We start from the raw sequence: 23,802 nt of genomic DNA, 5'->3' as shown, positions 1-23,802 counted from the left end.
AATCAATTTTTCCCATAAAAAATAACAGAAAATTGATTAATCCGTTCTCAACCACCAAGTTTTTACCCTAACCTTGCTTTTTTTTTTTTTAAACCTTGCCTTTTTATACAAAACATTACACAGAAATTTTGACTTAAATACTGGTAAGTTCAGAGTTGAATCACAACATTTAAAAAAAGTGTTTAACAACTACAGTATGGCCCATACCTTGAGATTGATGAGGATCTGGATCTGAGGACACGGATGTGGAGAGGAAGTGTGGAAAGAGATTGTTTGGAAGGCGGGGATCCCTTTCCATAAAATCAACTGGTAGCTGCTTTTCAGTTTTTTCCCTTCTTTGCCTTTTTTTCTCTGGGATCTGGCTGGCTTTCTCTGAAAAGGAAAATCTGTCTAATGTGGTCTGTTGTTGGCATTTCCTTGACTGTGTTCTAAAAGGGTTTACTAAATTATTATCAACAATATCGATAACATGGCTAACCATTTCCTTATCATGATGATTCTTTTTAAAAAAAACTCATGACCCATGTTTTTTGGTTTTGTTTTATTTTTTCTAAAAACAGGACAAAAAGCCACAAAAACTAAGAAAATTATAGCAAAATGCTTGGAACACAGCCGCTAAAGGTTTAAACATTCGTACTAACAATGCCAACTAGCACCAAGTGACTGAAACACAAACTGCTTTTGTTTACAATAATCACGTGCGTCAGATTCCAATGTTTTGTTCGAGCTCCAATGCAAAATTTTGTGGACATTTTGCGTGGAAATCTGCTGATGGCCTGTCGAGTGCTGATGCGGTTGAGTAGTAGTGTATCCCCCGACCTTTCCTACAAGGCAGTCATCCTCAGTACTCCTTTCCCTGAGATGTACCATATGTACTCGAGTGTAAGCCAAGCGGAGTATCAGCCAAGGCACCTAATTTTACCACTAAAAATGTGCCGAGAAACTCGGCTTATACACGAGTATATACGGTACCTCTTAATTCTGAGTTGTGTGCTGTGCTTTTGTTCTATTTTTTAAAAACCCATTTGAAAAAATCCATTTGCGATATTTTCTAGAGTCAGGTGAACCTATCCTCACTGAAGAGTCGGGTACAGCTGTCTCGGACGTCTCCTTCTTGTGTTCCTGCAGGTGTCTCGTTGTGCTCTGTTGTGGTGTCCTTCACGTTGAACGAAGCTGGGTGATCTGGAAGCAGTGGGCACGGACGCTCTCGGGGTCACGGTGGTTCTTGGTAGTTCATGGTGGACTTCGTTGTAGGGTGATCAGACTTAGACTGCCTGTTTCACCTGGGGACCTTCATGTGTCAGTGTCTGGGTGTCTGGTCTTACTTTCTCTAGAGGAGAATCTTCAACCTGCAGCCTGGTGAGGAGGCTGAAGTCAGGAATGCTTGGATCTTTTGGGTCTCAGTGATGAAATTGGGTTTGGAGTCCTAGAGCTAATATACATATGGACTTCACTTATACTGGTTTCCAACCCAGTGCTTCCAGAGACTGACTTCCAGTGAATCTCCCTACGTTCAGGCCAGTGGCTGATACCTGTGTCCAGAGGTACCTGGTGCAGAATCTGCGGAGTTGTGAGAGGCTCTTGCTAGGGCTTGTAGCTCCTCTGATTCTGTCTTCTATTGTGTGCAAAACTTGTTGAACTCCCTCATTTGCTTCTGTCTCTTCCCCTGCACTCTATTTTTTTAGGTTAATATTTTCTTCCTGATAGCTGTTTTGGAAGGAATAAATGTCTGTGGCCCTTGGACCACTTTGTACAGTGAGTTGGTTATCAGCATTGTGAATGAGCTTCCTAGGAATGGGTGATTAAAATGTGAAGCCCACAGATTCAGAGCTTAGTCCTGTCTTATCTTTGGCTTCAGCGCTGTCTCTGCCACCTCGTCGGCATCCGTGGGTCTGCCTCAGCTTTTCTTTGCTTTCTCTTGCCTTCCTCAGCTCCCCTTCTCGATAAGCCACAACAAAAACCCTCAATAGTGAAGGAAAACATCTTTATTCAGCATATCTTTATGAATAGAGTGCCTGCACTGTGCTTAGCATTACACCAGGTGCTAGAGATACAATAATGAGTAAAATGAACACAGCCCCTCCCCTCAAGGAGCTGACCATCTCATTAGCTTTAACAAATGACCGCTTCACTTTTTATTGCTTGTGGTGTTTAGGGAAGAATACATGACCTTTTTCACCAGAACTGACCAAACTGGTTTGGCAGTATTTGACCTACTGCCCCCCTTTCAGGAAACTTTTTTTTTTTTAACTTGGGAATTTTTTAAGTAAATTAAGCTGTTTTTGTCCTTGGCCCATAATCCCGGGTAAATTGTACAGGTCTTCTTTGCAGCTTCCTGGATCTTTCTAGCTGCCCCCTAGGGGTCAGCAAAGCACATTTGGGAAACACTGATGTAGAGGGAAGTGCTACCAGTGCTTTTAAGCTGCCCTGTAAAGAGACTTTTCCTCTGGCCCCGAGTAGAAAGTTCAGTTGTGGAAACTATGAACTTCATGCCAGAACCCAAACCCAAACGTGGTGAATTTCCTGACAGTGAAACAGTTGCCACACCACCAAGGGCAGAGACGGTGGTCACTTTGAAAAGGGTGGGTGCTGAGAGTCCTAGAGCCAGCGGAGATAGGCTCTTGATAATTCTTTTTCCAGGTCAAGGGTCGTGATAAACACATAAATAATCTGAAAAAGAAATGTCAGAAAGAATCAGAGCAGAACCGGGAGAAGCAGCAACGTATCGAGACTCTGGAGCGCTATTTAGCTGACCTACCCACCCTGGAAGACCATCAGAAGCAGAGCCAACAGGTAATAGCAATATCCGGGCACGCCTGGGGCAGGCAGGGTCACCTTCTCAGCATCTGTGACATACAGTTTACCCGATAGCTTCTAAAAAGCAGGGCTTCAAAGCAAGTCATTTTAGACTTGACACCCCCTGCCGCCGCCGCTGCCACTACCACTAAGAATTTGTATTTCTACCACAACCCAAACCACACTGCCGCTGAGTTGATTCCAACTCACAGTCTGTAGAGCCCTTGGGGTCTCTAAGACACTACACCTGGATGAGGGCGATAGTCTCTGGCTCCTGTGGACCGACTGGCGGCGGATTGAAGCTGCCGACCCTGAAGTGAGCAGCTCAGTGGAGAAGCCTCCATGCCGCCAGAGTGCCTGTGTCCACTCCAGATGGAATCAGTCAGAACCTACATGTCTAATAAGGACTCCAGGGGAAGCTTATGTACACATCAGAGTCACCTGGGCTTCTAGAGGGGCCACCAAAACTCTCCCAGGAAATCTAACTTAATGAACTAGTTATAAAAGCCTTGATTAAAGAAAATTCTCAAGAGCCATGTCTAAAATCTATCAAATTTGCAATTGGACTGGAAGTGTCTAAAGGAAGCCAAAGTCTCCCTTGCTTGTTGGTCTAAATGTGGGGTCCTGTTTGTCAGCTGAAGGAATCTGAGCTGCGGAGCACAGAGCTGCAAGAGAGAGTGACGGAGCTGGAGAGCTTGCTGGAAGAGACGCAGGCAGCCTGCAGGGACAAGGAGGCACAACTGGAAAGCCTGCGACAGAGGGAAGCTGCTGGACCAAGGTAACTACTGCGGTGGGGTCAAAGGAGAAGTGGTGCGCCCTGAGTGTTGGTCTGGGCGGTCCTACATGCACCTGTGGGACATTGGGGAAATCACGTTACTTCGCTGGGCTTTGGTTTCTTTAGATTGTAAGTCATATGAAAGCCTCTTAGGGAATAAGTATAAGGAGGCTTCAAAAAGTTCCTAGGAATAATGGAATGAAAAGGTAGCGGTGGGGGCTGTGCAGCAGGGCTTGTGTCTACCCTCTGGAAGGACGGCACTGTGTGGAAGGAGCCCTGGGGGCGGAGGCAGTTAAACGTTGGGCTGCTATCCACAAGGGCATTGGTTCAAACCCACCAGCTGCTCCACAGGAGACCTATGAGGCTGCCTGCTCTTAGAATGGTTTACTGCCTCTTGAGAATGATGTACAAATGCGCTTTATACAATTGATGTGTGTATGGATTGTGATAACAGTTGTATGAGCCCCTAATAAAATGTTTAAAAGAAAGAAAGAAAGAAAAGAAAGGTTTACTGCCTCAGAAGTGCTCAGGCGATTCTACCCGCTGTGTGTGAGAATCAACTGGGCCCTGAGTTTGATTTGTTTTGAAATACAAATGTGAGGTGAATGGAGAAACGTTAAAAACTAGAAATGAGGTATCTGCCTGTTTATAAAAGTAGATCCTCGTGAGGTGTAGGGGTTATTTACACTTCAACCTTGTAAGCAAAAGGTCACCAGGAGCCATATGTGTGTCTTCAGCCCTAGAGATTGCTTTCCGTTACTGTGGCGGGCTCTGAGAGTAGAGGAAGGTGCCTAGCATACACTCGGGGTGCCTGGGAGCCTTCTCCATTAGGCACTGCTTTTCAGTTGAGTCCTTTCGAACCGTGATGGCTTTCTTTTCATAGCCTCTTGGACCAGATCCAGTTTCTAATGGGGTGGATTGGATTTGTCATCACAGTGATCTTGTGTATCTCAGCCAGATGGGCCATGGGGGAAGTGATTGTGGGAACCCAGGAGAGGAGAACATGGAGTCAGAAGGGAGGTTAAGGATTAAAGGTGACTCTGCTCGGCGCGTGGCTAGGAAAAAGGAACTCTGTTTATCGTGTTCAAAAACGTCTGCAATGTATGTGTGTGACTTCCTGATCCAAATACAGCAGTGAATGTTTACTTTGAAAATGTCAAGACAAATCAGAAAGATTCAATGGCACGTTATCAAAGATTTTGGCCCCTCAGGAAGGGAACTAACTAACACACTGAGCAGCTTCTGGGTAAAGCAGCACATTTCGATGGACTGAAGACACTGTCCCAGCTATGGTTTGAAGACGTTGCTCATCCTGCCCACAACATCTAGTAAATAAATAGTAGAGCTAGAAATCAAAGGTCACTCTGTAGAGTTCATGAACAGGCCACGGTCTGTCTTTCAGCCTGCAAGATAAGCAGTCTGTGAGGGAAGACCGGACGGGAGACGGTCCGAAAGTAGAGCTGGAGTCCTGGCAGAAGGAGTGTGATTCCCTCCGAAAGGTAACTTGCAGGGTGTCCAGGCTGTGGTGGTCAGCAGATGGGGAGGAGAGAGAAGAAACCATGAGAGCCCAAGGCCTCCTGGCACCTGCTGTCTAGAGCTTTCACTCCCTCTCTCCCTCTCTCTCTCTCTTTCTCTCTCTCTTTTTTTTTTTTGCATTTCCTCTCTTTTTTGGAAAACCCTGCATAGTGACAGTTTGCATTTTAGATATTCACTCTTGTGACAGGCACACTTCACTCGTGTAGAATACAGACATGTTCATGGGACAACATGCCTCAGCACTCAGGGCCTAAAATGGTGCACTCAGGGCCTGGCTCCATACAGAGTCACTGGCGCTAGGCCGCGTTCTCACTGAGAGGTAGCTTCTGTAACCAGGAACAGGGAGCCTCGGAACTGCCTAATTGGTGAGCCTGCCTGAGCTGAGCCAAAAAGGAAGCCCAGAAATGGTTCAGAGAAAGCAAGGGCTCAGAAAAGTGCAGTGAGGCTGTTCCGGGCCTTTCCTTGGACAGTGTGACAAAAGCTGTATGTAAGTAACCACAGCAGTCCCCATCTCAGGGCACGGAATACATTTAGCCATGTCCTTGAGCAGAGAACCCCAAGAAGCAGGATATAAAGTGATTCTACTGGTTTCTACTGGTTTGGGGTCACTCAGGTGAGAGGTCCTCCCCCTCCAGTGGTGGTCATGGGTCCACATTACAATCGGGTTTCAACCTCTGTGCTTGGGGTGCAGTCGTGGGAGACTGGTTAGTCTGGATCAGAGCCCCTCCCAGTGGAAATCTGCCAGATTGCGAGTAGAGCTAACTCAACTTCACCCTGGTCTCACTGCCAACGGGCATAGACGGTGAGACTAGTAGTCCTGGTGCTGGCCCTTCTCTCTGACCTCACCGCTGGCATTCCGCTTGCACCTTCTGATGGCTTTTCCTTCTCAGGTGGTAGAGAAGCAGCAGCAGAAGATGGATCAGTTGCGTTCCCAAGTACAGGTGAGCAGTCATCTTTGGACGTGACGTCAGCCTGTGTGTTGTTCTGTTCTCTGCTCTGCAGCTTACTCAGTGCTAAGGTATACACCAACAAGAAAGATGAGCTTCATCTTGTTGGGAAGACAAACTAAAGGAAGTTTTGGCACAAAAGAGTGATGTCCAGTATACTGGGAGCGCAGTCGGGAAGGGAGCAAGCTAGGTCTAGGGATGCTGAAGCCTCACAGACGAGGAGGAGTTAGGCCCAAGAAGAGGGAGGAGCTGGGTAAGATGGCATTGAGTTCTAGATGGAAGGAAGCACGTGGAAGCATGAAACCGCGTGGTTTAAACCTAGAGCTGCCAGCTGTTTCCGAGTGGTGACGTTTTCCGTGTCAGGCGGTGAGTAGGAGAGGTGGCTGTTCCAACTACAGGGAGGGCCTGTTCTCTCCAGCCAAGGTAGCTTTCCTTTAGGGAGGGAATGGGATGCTGTTAAACCACTTGTTCGGGGTGTGATGTCCTCAGATTTAAAATCAAGCTTGAGTCTTGAGGAATTGGCCAGCTGAAGAGAGGCAAGGCAAAGGTCAGAGGGCTGTTGTAAAACTCTGAGTGAGAAACGGGTGCTAGAACCTGATTGAGGCAATGTAGTAGGGATGGAAATGTCAGGCGACCGATCTCAGTGATTTTTAGGAGGTAACATTGAAAGGAATTAGTAGCTGATGGCATGTGTGGAGGGGCTGCAGAATAAGGGAAAATCAAAGCTGGCTCCCGATTTCTGTTGCGGGCCAGAGCGGGACTTAGTTGGGTTCTCCCAGAAGTCCTGGGAGTGAAGAGTTCGATCACTGTTCTCAGACGCCTGGAATGCACTCAGTCTGAGGAGCAACTGAAAGCTACAGCACACGCCATTGTGTGGGGTCTGGACTGTGTATATATATGTCACCTTACTTTAAGTCCTTGGCCTAGCAAGCTTTTAAGGAGCTCTGGTGATGCACTGGTGAAGCGCTCAGCTGCTAACTCAAAGGTGGGTGACTCAGACCCAGCAGCACATCCTTGGGAGGAGGCTGTGGTGGTCCGTTCCCATACAGTTCACAGCCACCGAAACCCTCTGGGTCTGTTCTCTGTCCTGGAGGGTCACTGAGTCCACAGCGGCTTTTGGTTTAGAGTAAGCTATAAAAGCTATGAAAGGTATTTCAAATCCAGGGCCTTAGTATAGTATTTATTGAACTTGAAAATAGGTTCCCTGGACTTCTGAGATCACACAAAAGTCGGAAAAGCCCAAAGTTTTAAAATGGTACATTTACCCATGATGGGGCTACTTAGACAAACTAAAATGCCACTTGGAATTTGGTAGAATTAGCTGCATTGAATGTGGTCATACCTGGCATTTCTTAATAAGACATTCTCCCTGGCTGTTGTATTTTCCTTATTACTATAACATGGGAAAGTTAATTTGTTTGTAGTTTATTGGAATAGTTTTTGTAATTGGGAGAAGGTAAAAGCATACATACTTTCTCTGGCCTCCCTGAGGTACGCACGGTCACACAGTGCCTACTCTACCCCATCTCGTGTGTGTTAGAATACTTCACGCACAGTGTTGTCAAGAGCTTTCAACTGGGAACTCCTCAGAGACTGGGACTGTCCTTAATGTGTGTCACACAGTTGATGTGCTCAGTAAATGTTGAACTGAATTGAACGGCATGTGTCTTGCCCTGGGGAAAATCCTAGCTGGTGGAAAGAGGAATCAGCATCCAAGTGGAATATTAAGCACATGTCTCTCCTGGGCCGTGGGAGAGGTATGAGCTAGGAAGGTGGGACTAGGGTTAGTTGGATCCAGTTTGCAGACTGAGGGAAGCTCAGGTGAACCTTGGAGGCTTCTTGGGGGTAACAGAGCAGAAGGCAGTTTAGGCAAAGGCATTGGGAGGAGCTGGGTGGAGCCTTGGGGAGGAAGCCAGTGTGGTTAGAGTGCAGGAGGGATGGAGCGGAAGAAGCAGGGATATGGCTGGAAAAGTAGGTAGGCCACAGACTGGCCTGGAATGCCCTCCTCAAGAGTTGGACTCCATGGGTAGGCTGCTGTGACATTTCTAGCAGTGAAGGGTGGGTCTGAGCAAGGATTGTGGCATGGGTCCCGAAAAGAGGGAATGGAGAGAGAAGTGTTGAGTGAGTTTCCATATTACCCTGGGTGTACTTTTCTACCACTCCTTGCTGTGTGATTCAGAGTCTAGAACAGGAAGTGGCTCAAGAAGAAGGAATAAGCCAGGCCCTACGAGAGGAGGCCCAGCGGAGGGAGACTGCGCTGCAGCAGCTGCGTACAGCTGTGAAGGAGGTGAGCAGCACCCACCAGCCCCCCTCAAACCTGATTACTCTGTTTACCTTGCTGCCCCCATGAGATCCCTGAGCTTGAGAAGACCCCGCTGAGGGGTGGGCAAGGACCTGCTCTCATCCCTCCTCTCAGAGGCCCTCGGTTTGTCTTGGCGTGAGCTAAATCACTCAGATAGACATCTTGGATGCAGGAAGTACATTGTCAGTCTCCCTGCAGCTACTGATTTGTTGGATTAGAGGGAAGGTTCAAGAAAATGGGTTTGGTATCCTTATGTAAACTGAGCTGTCAGCAGGGGGCGACCGAGTTCACTGACCAAGCTACCTAGAAAGTCAACCCCTGGAGTCAGGACCTTTGAAGCAGAACAGAGGTAAGCTGGGAAAGAACGGGAGAGGAGAGAACTGTGTAGGAAGAGGAGAGAAACAGACATATTTGAGTAGGCTTGGAAAATGGGATTGAAAGATAATAGAATTTGTTCACTACCTCTTGAAGGCCCCTCCATCGTTGGAAGACTGGCAAAGGCAGGGCATTCTAGTATTGGGTTTTCCAGTTGCTGCTTCTCCAGGCCTTCCAGTTCCCACTAGCTGTCTTACTGCCCTGTCCCTGTTTATTCCTCTGACGTCCACCGAGTAGGCTGGCTGATGGCCACCTTTGTCGGGGTGGCAGGGAGAGATTGAAAGCAGTGTCTCCTCGGATTTCACAGTTCAGGTTAAGCCTTCTCTAATAGCCTGGCTCACAGAGCTGGCTGAGGGACCGGCTTCAGCTAGCTCCTAGGGCCAGGGCCATCTCTAACTTGAAGGCCGCTCCCTCAACAAGGCTGGACCCCATGGGTCCAATGCTCCCTGCAGGAGGCCTGCTATTGGGTTGAGGGGGACCCAAAGTGTTGGTGGAAGCAATAAAAGATGTACCTGTAATTTAGCACCATCCCTTTCCCCCACCTCCCCACACATGGATACATAGGTCCATGGTCCAGCTTCTCTGTGGGCCTCTCCCTGGGCCTGGGTGAATGAGTGGCATTCCTGTCTGTCTGCTCAGCTTTCGGTGCAAAACCAGGACTTGATTGAGAAGAATCTGACGCTCCAGGAACACCTGCGTCAGGCCCAGCCGGGCTCCCCACCACCACCAGACACGGCCCAGCTGGCACTGGAGCTGCAACAGGAGTTGGCCAGTTGCCTTCAAGATCTGCAGGCAGTCTGCAGCATCGTGACCCAGCAAGCCCAAGGCCATGACCCCAATCTCTCTCTGCTTCTAGGCATTCACTGTGAGTCCCCAGGCCCAGAGAGGTGGGTGGGTATGTGGGGGGGTGGGGTATGTGTACCCTCTCTCCTGCTTCCCCATCCTTAGTGCAGTGTGGGCATAGGGCTACCCCACGTGTGTCACAGCTCGATTTGGGAAGCAGGTATTCTTATGGGGTAGCTGCAGCCAGATGCCTCAGGCAGCAAGTTAGCTTTTTAAGAAGTGCCATGTCCCAAAGCCCTGGCTGTAGGGCTGCCTGTCCATGCTGCCCCTTCACAGGAAAGCCTTTCCCAACTGACTACTGACAGGTACTCTCGACCCCTCTCCTCCCTAGCTGCCCAACACCCAGGGCCTCCGGTGGACTTGCAGAAGCCAGATGTGATTAGGAAGAAGTTAGAGGAGATTCGGCAACTGCGCTGTGACATCGAGGACTTACGGACTACCATGTCAGACAGATATGCCCAGGCCATGGGAGAAAACTGTGTCACACAGTGAGGAATGCTGGGGGCGAGGGGCAGGCCCTATTGCTCCAGGGAGGGTCTGGGCTGCTGAGAGTCCAGTCCCACCGGTCCCTGCCCTGACACTTGTGCTTACTGTCTTGTGCTATTCCTGGAGAAGAGGGGCAGTGAGTCTGCCTTGGGGGCCCAGGGTGGATCAGTGAGCCACGCCTGTTCATGGGTTTGCCTTGTTGGGTTATGTTGGTCCTCTCATCCTGATTCACCCTGAGGGTGAGTTCTTAGTTAACTTTTGCAGGCAGAGCTGCTAAGTTCTCACACACTACTACTCCCAGCCTCAACTGATGCTGGAGGCAAACATCGTGCTAGAGGATGACTGCTGTCTCCATCCTCTGGGAAGGATCACATTCACCCCCACTCTCTACTTGATCCTGCTGCTTGTCAGCACTCCTTAAAGAGGCCTGGCTGTCCGAGTCCCTAACATAAGGGCTGCTTGTGAATTCTTGGGCCTCATATGCCAGCCTTGCAGGGAGCTGAGCTAGCAGCTTTCTGGGGTCTCTCTCAGCCCCAGACTGCTGCTGCTGCTTCAGGGCTCTTGTTCTAGCAGAAACCTCTGAAGAATGTCTTCACTTGCAAAGTCCCCACAAGGGTTGGAGGCCCAGAGCTTGCTGCCGAGGGCCTTCATGTGCTCCCCAGGCCAGTCTCTCTGGCTGCCCTCTGACTCAGGGGCCCTTTTCCTCCACTCTCCATCCGCTTTGGGCTTAAATTATAAACACTTTGGTGGCTTCTGATGTGGGTGGGATTCCCCACAGAATACCAACTGTCAAGCTGTATTCCCCTCTCCTGGAGCTGGGGCCCAAGCTTGGGCTGTTTGTGCCTCAATTCCGGGGGAGGGCTTTGACTTTCTTGGCTTTGGGCTCCTTGAGAACTCGGAGTACCTTTAAGTTAAACTCCCAGTGTTTTTGTTTTGAGTTTGTATAGGGTCTTTGGACCCTCTGCTTTCCTGGGTTATCTTGCCTTCTTGGTTTAGAGGGCATCTCACAATTGTTGGTGTCTGGCTCTTGGGACTGGCCCAGGCTGACCCTAGATTGGAAGCCAGGCCAAGCAGGAGCCAGGAGGGCACGAAGGAGCCCCGAGCAGCTCAGGAGTCCCTGAGCAGCATCCTGGACCTCCCTCCTGGGTCTGAATGCCCCTCACACAGAAGGGTTTTTCCATGGTGTTGGACCCGTGGAGGGAGGGACTCTACCCTTCCACTGGAGCAGCCCCGCTGCCCTGCCCTCCGCTTCTGGGCTCCTGCTTCTGAAAGCAGAGCCGCCTGGCTGGTCTTTGCCTTGCGTTTGGAGCCCGGCCACCATGCTCACGGGTATTTTTCCTTGTAAAGTTGATAAGCAGGTATTTATATGAATCTTTGTTTATGTTAACTGGTTTGTACTGCCTATTTTGACTACAAAATAAAATATTTAACAGACTCCTTAGTTTTCTGTAGCCTTCCATCACCACCATGCCCCTACCTCACCCCTGCTGCTTTGGCTTTTTGAAGCCAAAGGCTGGTGTTTACTGAAGTGCCCAAGACAGTGGTAAATAAGGCCCAGGCTCATGCCTGGGTCTGTGCCACTTGCTTTTCTGCTCCCCCGCCCCCTCTTGTTCTGTGGGGGCACATCATACACGTACATCTACCCACACCCCTCTCTGTTGAGCAAAGTTGGCCTGAGTCATAGAGCAAGTTTGTCATTGGAAAGTGTGTCAACAGCCTGCCCAGAGGAAGTGTTACAGCTCCTGGCTGCTAGGAGGAAGCGAGGCCATCCATCTCGATTTGGTAGCAGTCTCGCTGAGTGGTTCTCTGTCTGAGCAAAAGACCTGGGAGCCACTGAGGCACAGATAGGCCTCCAAAGCTGGCCTGGCTGCGGGAGCCTGCTCTCTCTGACCTGCATTTTGCTGTGAGCAATGTGCTTTGGAGTGCCATAGAGCCCGGGTTTAGCTGGAGGCCCCCAGCAAGTGTAGTGAATCAGTAATGAATCAGTGGGGGGGGGGGGTACAGCTGAGGCCAGACTGCGGTTTCCACACCAGCTTGGCCTCTTTCCTTGTCTCCCTGGGGCTTCTTGAGGGTGTGGCCGCCACCCTTCTGTGTCCAAACCTGCCCACCTGGGGGGGTGGAGGGGGAGAGTGCCTTTGAAGTCGCCAGCAGGGGCTGCCCCTGCTGTGCCTTTCCAACCACCCAGGGCCAGCGCAGCGGTGGGGGCATCCTGGGGGAGGTGGGTCTGGAGGCAAGGGTCCAAGCTTGAGAACCTGAGTCCCGGCAACAGCCCAGGCAGGAGCTAGCTGCAGCATCCCCGCTACCCTCTTAGCGGTGGGGGGTGGGGTGGGGGACCAAACCCGGCCCCGCCCTCACCCTCCTCGGCCTCTCGCCATCGTGTCCCACCTCCCCAGCCTCACCCTGGGCACCCTAAAACAGGGTAGGGCCTGAGAAGGCGGTTACAAAAGGAGTGGCCCTGCGTGGGACTGAGGTCTAGTGGCGCCTGGCCACAGAGGGGGAGGGGGAGAAGGCCTCTGGCGCGGGGCGGTGTCACGCAGGCCCCGCCCCAGCCACTGGCTGGCCCGCGCCACCCATTGGTCCCCGAGAGCAGTGACTCGTACGCTGAGCAGGAAGGAAACCGCTCCCGAGAGTGGCCGCGTCGTCTCCTCGGCCGTGCTGCCGCCGCTGTCGCCCCCCGCCTGTCCTCCCGCCCGCAGGCAGCATGAGTGGCCTGCGCGTCTACAGCACTTCGGTCACCGGCTCCCGCGAAGTAAGTGCGCGCCGAGACGGGCCGTGGGGGGACAGCCAGGGGCCGGGGCTGGAGCTCCGGACCCGCCCCCCAAGACAGGGGTGGAGCAGCGGGGCCTGGGCTGGACCACGGAGATCTGGGGGCCTCATCCAGGGCCCATTCCTCAGGCATCTTAGGTCCGAACTGCCTGTACCCATCCCCCATCACCTAGATAGATAGCTGCCCTCCGCACCCCCACGACCGGCTGCCCCGCCACATCCGTAACCTTCTCCGTGGGGTGGCGGTGGGGGTCTTTCCTTACCTGCCTCCAGGCCGGCTTGGCCCACTCAGCTCCTAGCTACCCCCCCTGTAGCTTTTCGCCCCTCCCATCCTGCACACCACAAGCCTGACTCACCTACCCAACTGACCAGTGAACACAAGCCTTTCCCAGCGTGTGGAGGGGGCCCAACGTGTCTGGTCACAGACAGGACCCCCAGCCTGACCTCTGATGCCTGCTGGCCCTCTGCCCCAGATCAAGTCCCAGCAGAGTGAGGTGACGCGAATCCTGGATGGGAAGCGCATCCAGTACCAGCTAGTGGACATCTCCCAGGACAACGCCCTGCGGGAAGAGATGCGAACCTTGGCGGGCAACCCCAAGGCCACCCCACCCCAGATTGTCAACGGGGACCAGTACTGTGGGGTATGTGCCATGGGAGCTGGAGGCTGGGGAGGGGCAGCGACACTGGGGGGCTTCCTGCGCCAGCTCTCGGGACCCACCCCTGCCTCGCGCCCTCCCCCAGGACTATGAGCTCTTCGTGGAGGCTGTGGAGCAGAACACACTGCAGGAGTTCCTGAAGCTGGCCTGAGCCACGCCCACCACCGTCCACCTCCGCCCCTGGCTCTGCAGGCACACTCCCGTCCTCGCGCCACGGCCACCGGGTGGCCGCCGCCCGCTGTGAAGGGCCTTGTGACCAGTTATGTCATTCCTAACCTTCTGACTTTGGCACCCTTCCCCCAGCCCAGGCCCCTCCTCCCCTCTAACCGTAGCCCCTCTTCCCACTCAAAGGCAACATTCCGAATCCACTAGTCTTCAACCACAGTTCCAGGGCTAGCTGGCTACCCCAGCCAGGCCTGAGGCGGCCACCTGCCCAGTACTGGCCCAGCAGGCACTATGTTGGTGCCAGCAGTCAGGGCTCTGCCAAAGGCCCCGCAATCCCTGTCAGGGGAGCATGCAGACAATTAAACAGTCCATTCCATTGGCGCTGTGTCTGTCTGGTCGTGGCCTTGGCCATCTGGGGCAAGGCTGGGAGAGGTGACTGAGGCGGGGCACTGTGGCAGGGCAGTTAGCAGCCCCAGGTGGCAGGTCATGTGTGTGTGTGATGGTGCATGTACTTGCATCTGTGTCTAGCTAGCAGGCCTGTGTGGATGGCAGCTCCCAGGGACAGAGCTCAGGCCTGTGCAGTGTCCAGGCTTTGGTGTGAGTGTGCGCCCAGGCAGGCTTCCTTGTCTGGGGGCCAGCGAGTGTGGGTGTGCCATGGGACTTGGGGTACAGCTTCACTGCTGCCGGTCTGGGGCCAGGGCTGTGTCCCACTGGCTTGTGCATTTGTGCAAATGTATCTGCAGGCCGCACACTCGAGGCCCAGCTGCGGACGTGGGTATAGAAAGCCCGCTGGACCAGCCCTTCCGTGCTGGGGAACTGCTTAGGCCTCGTGGGCGCCCGAAGAACCTGGAGGACAAAGACCTGAGCCAGGCTGACCGGCAGGGGCTCGGGTTACCGAGGGGGCGTCCGCACCACCCCCCACCCAGACCCAGCTGGGTTCCCCGCCCACCCTGGCACCCTGCTCAGTGGCTGGGCTTAGAGGGCCTGGCAAAGCAGCAGCTTTATTTGGGGCTGGGGCCAGGGTCTGGAGCGGAACCAGGGTGAGCCTGGGAGACAGGCAGTGGGGCCCGTCGGGCTCGAAGCAGGAGCGTGGCATTGGGCACCAGGCCTGCGGCCTGCAGCGTGACTGTGTCGTCACTGTAGACCGTGGGTGGGAACGTGCTGAAGATCTCAAAGTCAGCGGAGTCCATGGCCCTGGGGACGGACCAGGGTGGTTAGGTGGATCTGGAGGAATGGGCCTACCTGCAGCCTGTGCCCCTGTAGCACCCACCTAGCCCTCGAGAGCAGGGTCCGCACATCCCCCACAGTGTCCTTGGGCCACATCATCAGCAGAAAGGCCTGCTCACAGTTCTCGGACTTGATGCGCAGCATGGAGAGTGGGGGCACCGGCGTCTGGGGCGACTCCTGGCTCCTGCAGACCCCGGGCCAGTCAGTGCCATGGGAAGCCCAGTCTCCACCCCCACCCCCCCTCGGGTCCTCACCTCTGACGCTCGGCAGCCAAGGCAGGCGTCTCTACCATGATCTCCTGGATGCGGCCTGGCAGCGGGCAGTAGTACTGGAAGGACAGAGGGACCTGGCGGGTTAGCTGGGCAGTGGCTCCATGTGAACCGGGACCCAAGAAGGCGTGGAACTAGAGCACCTGCCCCATCCTCGCCACCACCCCTCCAGCTGTGCTTCCCCTTAGTCTACATGGGGGTCCGTTCCGTAGATACAGCCAGTGGGGTGCCATCCTGGGAAGTAACATCTAGACTGTGCTCTGAAGCTTGAGGAGTCCTTAGAAATGGGGCGGGGGCAGCAGGGATGTTCCAGGCAGCACGGGCAAAGACCCTGAGCTCAGGAGAGGCCCCTGGAGGAGGTGGCAGCAGAGGGAACTGCTGAAGCTGGAAACAGGTTGGACTGGTAGAGGCTGGAGGGAGGGAGGGGCTGTATGTCTGGCGGCCTGGAGGGCAGAGATAAGGAGCCTTCCCCGCTCCTCCCTAGAACACTAGGAGGATTTCAGCACAGAAGATCCCAGACATGTTTTCCAAGGAGGCGGCGGGGCTCCCAGGAAGGCCTGTTGGGTGATAGCTTGGTGGGTGGTGCAGTTCTGGGAGCCAACAGAGCAGACAGGGCTTGGCACTGTGGGGTGAAGGAGGCAGGGGCGTCCTGAGAACAGGTGTGTCCTTCCTGAGGCAGGGGGAGGGGCAGCAGGCTGAGGAGTGGAAGGGTGATGAGTTCTGTGAGGACCTGTTGGATTTGAGGGGGCTGGGGAGCAGCCAGGAGAGGATATTGGGACTGAATTAGATTGCGTTGGTCTAATCCATAACGGGCAACCTTGGCCATGGGGGCTCATCCCAAAGCCTGAACCTTGAACTTTCTCCTCTTCCTGCCACAACCCCTTTGTCCCCACTCCCTCCCGCCAGCCTACTGCTGGGTCCCAGAGTCCAGGGGCGGCTGTCTGGGGTGATCTTACCTGCAGGGTATCCCGAATGGGGCCCCTGATGTCAACCACCTCACCCTGGCGGATCATGACCTTGGGGAGCCTGTTCAGAAACTTCTCGGCAGTCATCTGGGAGCCTGCGGCCAGGGAGGAGGGTGTTGGGAGCCTGGCTGCGGGAGGAGGGGAGCACCGCAGGAGCAGCCTCGGGCTGTGCTCACCTGAGTTGTCCACACTGCCTGAGGCCTTGAACATCCCGTGGCCCACCACACGGCCCTCACCTGGGAATGGGTCCAGCCCACCCTCGGGGTAGAGCTGATTCCGAAAGTCGCTCACCTGGCAGGAAGGCAGGGAGAGGAAAGCAGGCCCCGCCCTTCAGCCCTGCTGCCCACAGAGGCCTGGGACAGACCCTGGGAACCAGCCACCAGAGCAGGGCCCACAGCACATGGTGCCGTCACCCCCCACGGTACCCGCGATCTCTGCCTGCTGACGCCACAGCACCGACTTCCTCCTCAGACCACTGTGAGGGAGGTGTGACGGGGTGGGCCCATGGTGCCACCACCTCACTTGCCACCATCAAGGCCCATCGCGTCAGCCCCCACCTGGGTAGGTCGCCTCCTGCGCCCTGAGCCTGGCGCACTCGTTCCCCAGCTGTGGGCACTGCCTCCCTGTGTGCCCCCAGCAGCACCCAGTCCACCCCCCAGCACGGAGCTGCGCCATCCCTTAGGCCCCAGCATCCAGCCCCTTTCCTTTCTGCACTTGGGACCCACAGGACTGCCTGCCATACCCCGGCTCCTGGGGAGCTCCTGAGTCCACGGGGGACGGGAGGCAGCAGCCAGCTGGCCTCCTGCCCCTTCCCAGCCCGCTCTGGGGCTTGCCTCCTCCTGCGATCATTAGGCTGGGATCCTCCCTGAAGGGTACTAGAGCGGCTCCCCACCTCAGCCTGGAAGACCCCCAAAGGGAGCTGCTTCTGCTTGTCCCCACCCTCTCCACAACCCCCACCTGACCCTAACCTTAAAGGGGCCTCCATGGGGGTACAGTCGCTGGAGCTCCGAAGGGAAGAAGCCGTCCAAGATGTCGCGGAGGCAGCGCTGCAGGGGGAGGGCAAGGGGGCAAGCTGAGTGTGTGTGGTGCCCTGCAGCCTGCTCGCCCAGCAGGCCCCGCTGGTGAATGCCCTGGGCTATTTCCCAGCGGTCTTGGACAGGGGTCCCCTGCTGTGGTTGCGCCGAGGTGCCTGGCAGGCCGGGCTTGGGTGAGATGGGCCCCACCACCTCCCGCTCTCTCGGTGGCCAGGCCTGCCCCCGGCCCTAACCTGGGTGGAGGGCTCGTGGAAAGGCCGGAAGGGCCCGTTGAACATGACGATGCCATTCCGGTACAGCTTCAAAGGGATGGGCTCCAGGGGGCGGAGCCTCGCGCCACCTGGAACTGCCGTCACCTGGGTCTCGCCCTCGGCCGCCAGTTCGCTGAGGTCCATCAGGCTGGCCAGCAGCCTGTCAAAGTCCACCTCCGGGGGCACCGCCGAGTCCCCTGGCGAAGAGGGTGGGCCCCCATGATCCTCTCCTGATGGGATGGCTCTGGGGGCCACCGTCTCCCTAAGTCACTCCCTGAGGAAACAAGGGCAGCTCACTGTGCCCTCGGGGCGTCCATACCCATTGTCACCTTCACTCCTGCACCAACCCTCTGCTGTGGGGCTTACCATCTGCAGAGGAGGAAACTAAGGTTAACCCCCCAAAACCCACCACCAACTCCAACAGCTCCCTGGCTTGAAACCCTCGATCCTCTGGGGAGAGGCTGGGTGTTTGAACCTCTGACCTCTCCGTCAGCAGCCTGGCACCTGACCCACTGAACCCCAGGGCTCCTTAGGCTGGGGGTTAAGTGATGGGCCAGGGGGCCAGGGGTCGCAGGTGGCCGAAACAGGATTTGGTCCCGGGTCTGTCCGTCAGGCGCTGGGGTTGGCAGCTGAGCAGCACGGGGCAGAGTTCGGCCTGAGGGTCACGGCCGTCTGGTTCTGGTCCCGGCTCCTATTTCTGGCTGTGCACCCCTTGGCCAAGTCCTTGAATGGCCACCAGCACTGGCCTCTCGAATGGTGGCTGTGGGAGCCCAGGATGACCAGGTGAGGGCGTGCTCTGCACAGTCACGGTTGGTTGTTGCCCCCAAGGAGCCTTGGGCCACCGCCCTCCCCCAGGCAAAACGGCAGGTGTTATTTATCTTAGCCTCACACTCGGAAACAGGCCCACCACGGGGAGGTGGACCGGGAGGAGGGCCGTGTGGGCCGGGGCTGGGTTCTGAGTGGGGCTGACTGAGTCTGTCTCCCACCGTTTTGCCCTTGGGGGGGGGGGGGCGGGGTTGGGCCGGTTTTTTTTAGGGGGGCTGCCCAGCCAACTGCTGGACAAAGGGATGGGGCCCACTGAGACTGTGCCTGTGTAGGCTGTTTCTGGGCCACAGCACTCTGAGCAGCTGGGCCCACGGCCGCCGTGCAGGGTGCCGGAGCAGCGAGGCAGGCGGGCGGGCGGGCTGCCAGCTGGGCACAGGCTGGGGCCTGGTCCCCCCAAATAGACCATCCACCAGGATGTAACCAGAACCCAGCACCCCAGTGACTTCCTGGGCCTTCTTGGAGGCTATTTATCACCAGGACAGCCCGGCTGCAGCAGGATGTGGGTCAGGACTCTGGGGACCCAGTTCCTTTCCGCACAGAGGCATGGCACAGGGGTGCGGATGTGGGTGGCTGTACTTCCTGTTGCCCTGTGGGAAACGAAGCAGTTGGCCCAGCTGGCCTTCCCTCTCCCCCCACCCTGCCGTCACTCGTGAGGCTGCACCTGCCACCATGTCCCCCAGGGGCTCCCTGCACCCCCGAGACTCTGGCTGGCGGGAAAACCTGCGCAGATCGCCCTGGGCGCCCCTGTGGCTTCAGAACGACCGAGATGGTGCTTTCCTTCAAACCAGAGTCGCCAACAAGAGGGAGAAGACACCTCCCGGACACGGGGGTGGAGGCCAGGGCACACCAGGGCAGCTCTGGAGGTTGGCCGAGCTGTGTGCTGAACACAAAGTGACGCACACGGACACCCCCCTCATTCACGACACGAAGCACTGGTACGCCGTGGGAAAGCCGCCGTCTGCTAACCCTCCTGCTCCCCTAAAGATGTACAGCCTCGGACCGCCACACAGGGCCACTTGGCATCGTCAAGGGCTCCGCAACAGGAGGCTGGGGTTTGGGTTTAAGGACAAATTGGTCAACCTTAAAATAACAATAGAGAAGTTCTCATATTTGGTGCTTGCTGTCCCACCCGACTCCTACAGGCGAGTGAGAAAGACCTGGGAGGTCAGGTGACTTGGCCAACACTGACCACGCAGCACAGAGCCAGGGAGGCTGATTCCAGCAAACTGCCTCGGGGAGCCAAGGCTATTCGGGGAGCTGATGGGTGTGGGGCTGCAGGGACCCCTGGGGCTGTGACCAAGATGCAGTGCCAGGGGAGCTGGCTGATACAAGTGGCCCCAGAGGCAGCCCCCCCGGCCAGCTGCACTCGGCTCTGCTCAGTGAAAGCAAGGTGGGCTAGGCAGGATCAGCAGCACGGGGGACCCAGGAGGCGGGGCCCTGGCTCTGGGTGAGCCCAGGCTGAGAGGAAGGCCACACAGCCAGGCCGGCTGATGTCAGCTGAGGTCTGACCCCGAGCTGATGGGGGAGAGGGGTGGTGGAGGGTCACAGGAGCGGACAGGGATTAGAGGGCCCACCCTGCTCTGCCCTGAGCAGAGTTAGTAGCAGACCTGGCCGGCAGGCATCCCCTGAGCCTTGACCCTCGTCTCAGTGGACTGGGTGGCTGTGGGGGACCCTTGCCCTGCCCCACAGAGTCAGTGGGGAGTCTGTCTGTCAGGGTGATTCAGTGAGGTGGCTGCGCCACGCGCCTAGGAGGCAACACATTCCAGATGATGAAGCTGGGCCTGGTAAGGCCACGTGCTCAGGTCACGTGGCTTCCAGAGCTCTGGTGGCCACACAGACTGCTTCTTGGTGGATCCCTGGGATGCAGCTCCAGGGGGTTATTTTTCAGGGAGGGGAGCAGGTGAGATGGGGGGGACATCCGTCCCTGAGGCCTCAGGCCACTCCGGGAGCTTAAGATTTTACCAGACTATGGAGCGGAGCCTGAGTGATGCCCGAGTCTGAGCTCCTTGGCCGTCAGAGCCAGCCCCCCACTGCCATCACCGTATCCCCCCTGGGCTCAACAGCCACACGGCCAGGCTCTGCCATTACTGAGCCATGTGACCGTGTGCCAGGGGACAGACCTCTCTGGGCCTCTGCTCCGTCTTCCTTGGTACCAGGGTCATAACCGCCCCTTTACAGGGCGGCGACTAGGCTTGGCGGAAGTGCCTGGCAGCTGCTGGCTGTTGTCACCCATGCCCACCCTGCTGCTCAGCACAGGCCTGCGCCTGGGCCGCTCCCAGCACCCCAGCTCCTCCAAGAATCCTTCCCAGGAGCCCCCTCGAGCTGGGGCTTCTCAGCCCTTGTCACGTGCTTGTTTGTGAGTCCAGCCACATCGAGTGTCCCTGAATGCCACGCTGGAGCAGCCCGACCCTGCGTGCTGTTGCCACACGAAGTGCAGTCGGCTTGACCAAGGTTCATGAGGACCCTGGCAGACAACGTAGAACTGCTCGGCTCCCTGGGGCTGGGTGCTGGCGCTGTCCCACTCGGCTCTTCCTGCTTGGACCCGAGTGAAGGCCATGGGCGCCAGTGCACCGTGGGGCGCAGCGCCTAAGTGTCACTCTGGGGGCACTCTGTCACTCTGGCTCCCCACTCCACTCTTCCCATCAGCAGGTGGGCTTGCACGGGGGCTGGCCAGGCGGGTCCCTGGGGAACCACCCACTGTTACAAGACCCCAAAGGAAATGGAGCTGTTAAGCTGCCCTGCTAGCTGGGCCCTGCCCTGGGACTTAGGCCGCGGGCACGCTGCCCTCAGAGGGGCCCGGGGAGAAAAGCAGGCTCTGAGAGGCCCGCCCAGACAGAGGCCGACTCCATCCCACCTGAAGCCCTTTGTCCAGGCCCTGTGAGCACCACACTGCTCCTGCCCAGCTGTCTGTGCAGCCAGCAGGCTAGTCTCCCCAACACACCACCAGGCCAGCCCGCCTTGCCACAGCCAATCCCGTGTCTGCATGCGTGCAAACACACACACACACACACACACACACACGCCAGGTCCACGTGCCAGGTACCCCCAGAACTCTCCATGACGCTTCCTGCAGTCTGCTCACTGACCACGCAGCCGGCAGCAGTGAGCACTCGCCTTCTAGCCTGGAGGCAGCCTAAGGCACACAGCCGAGAAAATGGGCACAGAGCGGTGCAGCAACTGCTCATACAGGGTCAGAGCAACCCAGACCCCCCCCCACCCTCAGCCCGAACCTGGCCACCTAAAGCAGATCCCTTCCCACAATGCCTTGGGCCAGCTCTGAGAGGCAACTCAGTGCCCCACACATGTCAGCACTGAGATGTGGAGGAGGGGGGGCTGTGAGGCAAGCCTAAGGGAGGGGAGAGAACGGGCAAGGCACATCCAGTGGGGGAGTGGGGACACCCAGCAGAAGTGGCAACCAGGGAAAGGAGGAGCCTAGACTGCAGGGCGGCAGAGAGTATTCCAATCCAGAGAGAAAGGGTGGGAGCTGGCAGGGAGACGTGGAGGAGGGCAGGAACTGGATGGGGAGAAGAGGAGCTTCCAAAGGAGGATGGTGGGGAGTGGATTTCAGAGACAGCTGAGGAGGGAGAGCCGCTCAGGGAGGAGGGAGAGGAGCTCAGAGGGCTGAGGAGCTCAGGGAGGGAGGAGCTTAGAGAGGAGGGGGAGGAGTTCATGGAGGATGGGGAAGAGCTCAGAGATGGGGGAGAGGAGCTCAGAGAGCTGAGGAGGAGGTAGAGGAGCTCAGGAAGGAGGGGGAAGGAGCTCAGAGAGGGGTAGGGAGGAGGGAGCACGATGAGCCAAGAGTTAACCTGAGCTCTGAGCCCTGAGGCTCCACAGCATGTCAGGGCTCCACCTTTCATCTTTCTCCACCCTGTGATGGGACGGGGTGCATGATCCAGCCTGAGGCAAAGCCACTGTACGGCTTCTCATGGGGGGCAGCGGGATGGTAACCTGTGGGCCCACTTGATCCTCATACCTAAGGCAGCTAGTTCCTGCTCTAGAATGTTCTCAATGATCCCCACTTTGGCCCAACACAGATCCTCTGGCTCACCCCTCCCCTGGCCTGCTGCCCTGCCCATGGGGTGAGTTTCTATGGGAGTGGGCCCGGAAAATGAGCCAGAGATGAGGACTTGGGGGCAGAAAGGGGCGAGCCAGGGACAGGGGCACCCAAATGGAAAAAGGGTGTCAGAGAACTGGGGAGAATCAGAAAGCAAAGACAGGGCGGGGGCCACAGAGGGGACTTCCGGGAAGGAGCGGTTGGGTGGCTTTCACAGCACCAAAGGCGGCCCTGCGGGACCCGCCAGCAGACAGGCGGGCAGAGGGGATCACAGAGCCAGAGTCCAGCCATCAGGATGGAATTGTGTCCCTCCACGCCCAAAACTACGTGGTAAATCCTATTCCTCTAAGGATGCTCGGCTACTAACTGAAAGTGGGAGGTTCAAATCCACCAGCCCCTCCTCAGGACAAGGCAGAGGCGGTCTGCTTCTGTGAAGAGTGCCAGCCGTGGAAACCCCGGGGGGCAGTTCTAGTGTGTTCCGTGGGGCAGTTCTAGTGTGTTCCGTGGGGTCCCTGGGAGTTGAAGTTGGCGTGATGGCTGCTTCGGTGGGCTCTGATCCCATTTGGGAATAGGTTTCTTTGTCGTGTTACTGAGAGAATAGTCGTGTGGAGTGTTTTAAATCCATGTCTTCTGAGACACGGCGCAGGTCACCTAAGCAGAGGTGGAGGAAGATGGAGTCCAAGCCCCAAGAAACCAAAGGAAAAACACCACCAAGGAACAAGGCCCTTCCCTCCGAGCTGACAGGGAGCCCTCCCGACGCCAGACTGCCAGCCTCCTGAAGGAACAGAAAGATGCGTGTTTGCGAACGCGTCACACTAGAGGTATTGACGCTGGCACCACGCACAGGGCTGCCCGCTGGGCTCAGGCACAGAAACAACTTGGAGGAGGCTGCAGGCCCGGGCAGCGTTCCGCCCGCTCGGTGGAGCATAGGGTTGCTATGGGCTGGCCCGAACTCAATGGCGCTTTAGAACAACAGCATCACAACAGTGCTAGAGAACAACGATAGTCCTCAGAGGGGTGGGAGCACCCCACCCGCCAGGTCAAAGGGCATCCTTCAGGAAGCTGTGGGGGTCATGTGGTGCCTGAGACCAGTTTGCTGTGCAGACCTCTGACCCAGGGACAGACCCAAGGCCTCATCGCTCCCTCAGGTGGTGCAGTGGATGAGTGTGAGGTGCTGGGGGCCCTGCCTGCAGCTCTGCCCTGGGCAGCAGAGCTGAGCCTGCCCTCCTGTCTGCAGTCCATCCTGGATCTGCCTCCTGCCTCCTGGACAGCATCTCGTCCAGAGGACTGTCACCGGGCCTGATGTCTTGCCCCGCCACACAGCAGCCAGCCTCTGCCTCCTTGGTGCACATCTGAGCCATGGGCAGGTCTCCGTAGAAAGGCCAGGAAAGCTGCTGTGGTGGTGTCTTGATCTGGTGTCAATTCGAGGACTCAGAGGGAAGGGGTGGGGTCTAGCCTGTCAACCAGGTCAGAACCAATGAGGCCTCTGTGTGGGCATGGCCTTCTCCTGAGGATTCTGGGAACTCCTGT

The 23,802-nt window shown here is 56.2% G+C and overlaps 3 protein-coding genes across 8 annotated transcripts in view; 2 read left to right on the top strand and 1 right to left on the bottom strand.

The window, feature by feature from the left end:
- Positions 1 to 11,494, top strand: part of CEP85 (centrosomal protein 85) — a 40,441-nt gene extending 28,947 nt beyond the window's left edge. For all 5 annotated transcript variants that reach the window (XM_013005372.2, XM_045299014.1, XM_004705087.2 and 2 more), the window contains 7 exons: positions 2,641 to 2,793; positions 3,432 to 3,574; positions 4,974 to 5,070; positions 5,998 to 6,048; positions 8,234 to 8,341; positions 9,371 to 9,596; positions 9,906 to 11,494. In XM_013005372.2, the coding sequence (XP_012860826.1) occupies positions 2,641 to 2,793; positions 3,432 to 3,574; positions 4,974 to 5,070; positions 5,998 to 6,048; positions 8,234 to 8,341; positions 9,371 to 9,596; positions 9,906 to 10,066 (939 nt within the window). In that variant the 3' untranslated portion in view covers positions 10,067 to 11,494. The remainder of the gene's footprint in view (positions 1 to 2,640; positions 2,794 to 3,431; positions 3,575 to 4,973; positions 5,071 to 5,997; positions 6,049 to 8,233; positions 8,342 to 9,370; positions 9,597 to 9,905) is intronic.
- A 1,180-nt stretch (positions 11,495 to 12,674) lies between these two features.
- SH3BGRL3 (SH3 domain binding glutamate rich protein like 3) lies at positions 12,675 to 14,023 on the top strand. Its single transcript, XM_004705086.3, has 3 exons — positions 12,675 to 12,809; positions 13,300 to 13,467; positions 13,568 to 14,023. Exons 1-3 carry the CDS (start codon positions 12,762 to 12,764, stop codon positions 13,631 to 13,633), a joined length of 282 nt encoding a protein of 93 aa, XP_004705143.3. The 5' UTR covers positions 12,675 to 12,761; the 3' UTR covers positions 13,634 to 14,023.
- Positions 14,024 to 14,629: 606 nt separating this feature from the next.
- Positions 14,630 to 23,802, bottom strand: part of UBXN11 (UBX domain protein 11) — a 28,932-nt gene continuing 19,759 nt past the window's right edge. For both annotated transcript variants that reach the window (XM_004705336.2, XM_045299143.1), the window contains 7 exons: positions 17,376 to 17,590; positions 17,077 to 17,154; positions 16,285 to 16,399; positions 16,100 to 16,203; positions 15,129 to 15,202; positions 14,918 to 15,058; positions 14,630 to 14,841 (listed from right to left, as the gene is read on the bottom strand). In XM_004705336.2, coding sequence (XP_004705393.2) covers positions 14,649 to 14,841; positions 14,918 to 15,058; positions 15,129 to 15,202; positions 16,100 to 16,203; positions 16,285 to 16,399; positions 17,077 to 17,154; positions 17,376 to 17,590 — 920 coding nt within the window. In that variant the 3' untranslated portion in view covers positions 14,630 to 14,648. The remainder of the gene's footprint in view (positions 14,842 to 14,917; positions 15,059 to 15,128; positions 15,203 to 16,099; positions 16,204 to 16,284; positions 16,400 to 17,076; positions 17,155 to 17,375; positions 17,591 to 23,802) is intronic.

Source organism: Echinops telfairi, unplaced genomic scaffold, assembly GCF_000313985.2.
Source record: "Echinops telfairi isolate 266 unplaced genomic scaffold, ASM31398v2 ScPeMD7_7457;HRSCAF=8495, whole genome shotgun sequence".
NCBI classification, from domain to species: domain Eukaryota; kingdom Metazoa; phylum Chordata; class Mammalia; order Afrosoricida; family Tenrecidae; genus Echinops; species Echinops telfairi.
The sequence above is the reverse complement of the archived record's forward strand: the minus strand, read 5'-3'. Positions and strand labels throughout refer to the sequence as shown.

Bases quoted from the DNA above. Each gene is read 5' to 3' on its own strand.
- SH3BGRL3 (XM_004705086.3), top strand. From the start codon at position 12,762: ATGAGTGGCCTGCGCGTCTACAGCACTTCGGTCACCGGCTCCCGCGAA. The intron at 12,810-13,299 runs GTAAGTGCGCGC...CCTCTGCCCCAG, and splicing joins CGGTCACCGGCTCCCGCGAA to ATCAAGTCCCAGCAGAGTGA. The intron at 13,468-13,567 runs GTATGTGCCATG...GCCCTCCCCCAG, and splicing joins ACGGGGACCAGTACTGTGGG to GACTATGAGCTCTTCGTGGA.